The sequence below is a fragment of the Bison bison genome, unplaced genomic scaffold, assembly GCF_000754665.1.
Source record: "Bison bison bison isolate TAMUID 2011002044 unplaced genomic scaffold, Bison_UMD1.0 scf7180017847483, whole genome shotgun sequence".
Taxonomy (NCBI): domain Eukaryota; kingdom Metazoa; phylum Chordata; class Mammalia; order Artiodactyla; family Bovidae; genus Bison; species Bison bison.
Window position 1 is genome coordinate 4,445 of NW_011478056.1, and position 3,701 is coordinate 8,145.

General features: G+C 48.6%; 1 protein-coding gene across 1 annotated transcript in view; it reads left to right on the forward strand.

Moving 5' to 3' along the window:
- LOC104991024 (putative killer cell immunoglobulin-like receptor like protein KIR3DP1) overlaps positions 1–3,161 on the forward strand; it is a 7,352-nt gene extending 4,191 nt beyond the window's left edge. Inside the window, exons 5-9 of the mRNA XM_010843395.1 lie at positions 1–269; positions 1,237–1,287; positions 2,028–2,150; positions 2,875–2,927; positions 3,039–3,161. The exon at positions 1–269 is cut by the window's left edge and continues 9 nt beyond it. Of these exons, the coding sequence (XP_010841697.1) occupies positions 1–269; positions 1,237–1,287; positions 2,028–2,150; positions 2,875–2,927; positions 3,039–3,161 (619 nt within the window). The remainder of the gene's footprint in view (positions 270–1,236; positions 1,288–2,027; positions 2,151–2,874; positions 2,928–3,038) is intronic.
- The last annotated feature ends 540 nt before the right edge of the window (positions 3,162–3,701 follow it).

Consider the following 3,701-nt stretch of genomic DNA (forward strand, 5'->3'; position numbering starts at 1 on the left):
AGGGGGGCCCATGGTGAGGTCAGGAGAGAACGTGACCTTGGTCTGCAGCTCCGAGAGTGCCTTTGACCAGTTCCATTTGCTCAGGGAGGGGGTGAACCTTGGATGCCATCTCGCTGGAGGGCAGAGCCCCTGCAGAGCACTCCAGGCAGAGTTCCCTCTGGGTCCTGGGACCCCAGCCCACAGCGGGGTCTACAGGTGTTACGGCTCTTTCACTCGCTCTCCCTACTCGTGGTCAAACTCCAGCGACCCACTGTTCCTGTCTGTCACAGGTGAGCAACCTCTTCCTGGCCCAGGCTTTGTTGTTCCTGTTCAGACGCTATGTTGTCCAACCCTTTGCCACCCTGAGGACTGCAGCACAACAGACTCCTCTATCCTTCACTATCTCCTCCACATGGATCACAGCCTTGTAGTGGTGAAGGGGCCTTCGTACCTCAGTGAAGCTATGAGCCAGTCATGCAGGGCCACCCAAGCCTGACGGATCATAGTGAAGAGTCCTGACAAAACATGGTCCCCTGGAGGAGGAAATGGCAACTCATTCCAGTATTCTTGCCTGGAGAACCCATGAAGAGTCCCATGCTTTACAATATACACAATGAGATTGCACTGGGCAAAAAGCCCATTTGGGTTTTTGCATAACAACTTACTGTATCATGAACTCTATATCAAGGGCTCCATGCTGGTGTCAGGGCAACCTTAGGGCTTCTGGAGAAATGGAGGCAATGAGAACCAGAGAGGAAGAGAGATGGTAGATGGCATCTCAACTCTCTTCCACTTCCTGTATGGATGCTCCACATCACAGTCCTGTCTATCCAGGCAATAAAGAAAAGGGTCAGGGTAGACCCAGGGGGAGGAGAGGCTAGGCTCATTCGGGAAGATCAGAGATTACATTGGCGACTTGCTCTTAATGTTTTCCCAGAAGCACCTCTGACATACAGGTGATATAGCAATTAAGGAGCATAAATACTCATTCCCGTAGCAGAGAGAATGTCTCTTGCTTACAGCTGTCTTTCACCAGGCATATTCTTCCTGCCTCCTTCCACCATCCCTTCTCCAGGATGGAGGTTCTACTCAGTGCATTCACGGGGAGGAACCAGAAGCTCTTCCCTCCCCCATCAAGGCTCTGAGAGATGACAGAGTCAAGGACAGGCAGGAAGTCAACCTTCCAGAAAGAATAGTCCTCATTCAGTCAGTATTTGGACGCTTACTTCTTCACCCCTTCTGTCTTTTTCCCCCTAGGATCCACTACGAGTACTTGCCCGTCAACCTTGGATCCACACACCACAGAAGGTAAGCAAGACAGTCTCCTATCTCAGCAAATTTCTGAGAAGACAGAGGGTTCCTGTGTGAGTGTTAGTTCTACCACCTCCCAGCTCTGTGACTTTGGGCTCCTCAACGTCCCTGTCATGTCAGCATTTGAGACCGTGGTCTGCCTAGAACCAGAGAGGGCATTGAGCTGCTCATGTTCTGTGACTGAAATTTTCTAAATTGAACAAAGCAGGTCAGAGTGACATAACCCCATGCTTAAGGGAGATACTCACCCTCCCTCCACCAGGATCTTTGGGGATGGATGGCAGGGCAAGCAGAGAATTTTAGGGAGCGCCTTATATATGTGTTATTCCTCTTAGTATTTTGTGAACTAAGCATTCCACAGGTCAGAAATAAAAGTGTCATATCTTCTTGAGGATTCCATTCCAGGTCTATGTGGATGGAGGGGGAAATGTATTGTGGATTAAAGGTTCTCCATTCATGCAAAATCACCATGCCATGTCATATGGGGCAGCAGAGAAAAACTGCTTCGGTGCCTGGGGGACCTTGGTTCAGACGTCTGCTGGTCTTGCATGGCCTCTTTACTTCATCCACTGCTAGCATCTCTCCTGGATGCTTTGGTACCTTCTGGGAAGTGGAGACCATAACTGATCAGGTTGAGAGCTGCTGACAGTTTGACACAAGGATACATTAAACCCAGTGTGTTGGGGCACAGCGTGTGCAATGAATACCCAGACCTTCTACCATTTGCTTGTTGGCAGAAGCACAGCTTTCTCAAGCACACTCCAGCCCGTGGTACATTGTCCTTGGGCTTGTCATAGCCTTCACCTCTACCAGCATCATCCTCGCTGCTCTTGTCTGTCACTGGTGTTCTACCCAAAACCGTAAGTCTGAAGGTGGTGAGCTCAGCATCATCTGACCCAGGGGGAGGTGGGCTCATAGCAGAGAATGGCATGTTCACTTCCTGTAGGTTAAAAACTGACTTCCGTTGTTGTAATCCCTGATGGAACATCTTCCAGAGACCCATGGAACCCTGTTCTTTTTATGAAACTATGTGTTGATTTATTCTTGGCTGCATCAGGTCTTGGCTGCAGCATGGGGGATCCTCATTGTGGTGCTGGGGTGCAGTTCAAGGCTCCAGAGCTCATGGGCTCAGCACTTGCAGCATCGAGGATACTTTCTTCAAAGCATGTGGGATCTCAGTTCTCCCACCAGGGATAGAACCCACATTCCCTGAACTGGAAGATTGACTCTTAATCCTTCGGCCGCCAGGGACATTCCAAACCCTGTTCTTCCCTTCAACTACAACCATCCATTTTTCTCCCCTACATGATCTTGGGAATCTGCTGATATGTAGAAGAGGATGGTCCATAACAGAAGACATAGGATGGGTCTGTGGGTTTGCACAGGTTCCTCAGACAGTCCATGATGACTGGGCATGTATATGGAATGTTTTGTTTTGTTTTGTTTTCATTTAGTAGAGTAGACAGGCTCAGCAACCTGGGGCACACCCCTGCCTTTTTTTGGCTTTGATGTAACTATCAAAGTTATGGAGGCCTGGAATAACTGCCTCCACCCTGAAGAGCCTTGACTCTCTTCCATTTGCAGATGTTGCCATCATGGAAGGAGAGCCCATGGAAGACAGAACAGTGAATGGCGAGGTGAGTCCTCCCAGCCCAAACCCTTGCCATAGTCTGAGCCCCTCCAATGCCCAATGCCCCAGCCTTTGAAGATCACATCTCAGTCCATCATTCTCACTTCTCTCCTCTCAGGACTCTGCAGCAGAAGACGTGATATACGCTCACTTGGACCTCAGGACCCTCTCCGAAAGACGGTTCACTCCCACTCCCCTGAGGCCCATGCACACCTCCGCCGAGCCCATTATCTATGAGTAATTCAACATAAACCAAGACCGTGCTGAGCCCTGACCTGGCCCCATCCTCTGAGTACACAGAGTCTTACAAATCAAGGACCTAGATCTCTTGTTAAAGGGGTTCCTCATGGACACTCCTCCTCCAAAGCAGCCCAGCAGCTCTGAGGTGAGGAGTGGAGTCCAAGAACTACAGTATCATCTTCAAAAGTCCCACCACCTCTTAATGATCTCCTGGCTATTCTAGGACTCTATTGTAACTATCTCACCTTTTGGGGAGATGCTATAATCAATCACTCATACTAGGTAGCTTATCATGATCACCCTACTTTTTATAAAATTCCAATAAAGCATAAAAAATTTGCCAGTTGACTCTTCAAATTATTCCGTTTAAAATAAAACAAAATGAATAAAAGTAAACCCCTTTATTCAGTAACATTTTACAAGGGTAAACTTATTTACAAGACTGAAACAGACTTGTAGACTTAGAGAACAAACTTAGAGTTACCAGAGGGGAGGAGTGGGGGACAGATAGAGGGAAGTTTGGGATTGACATGTGCACACC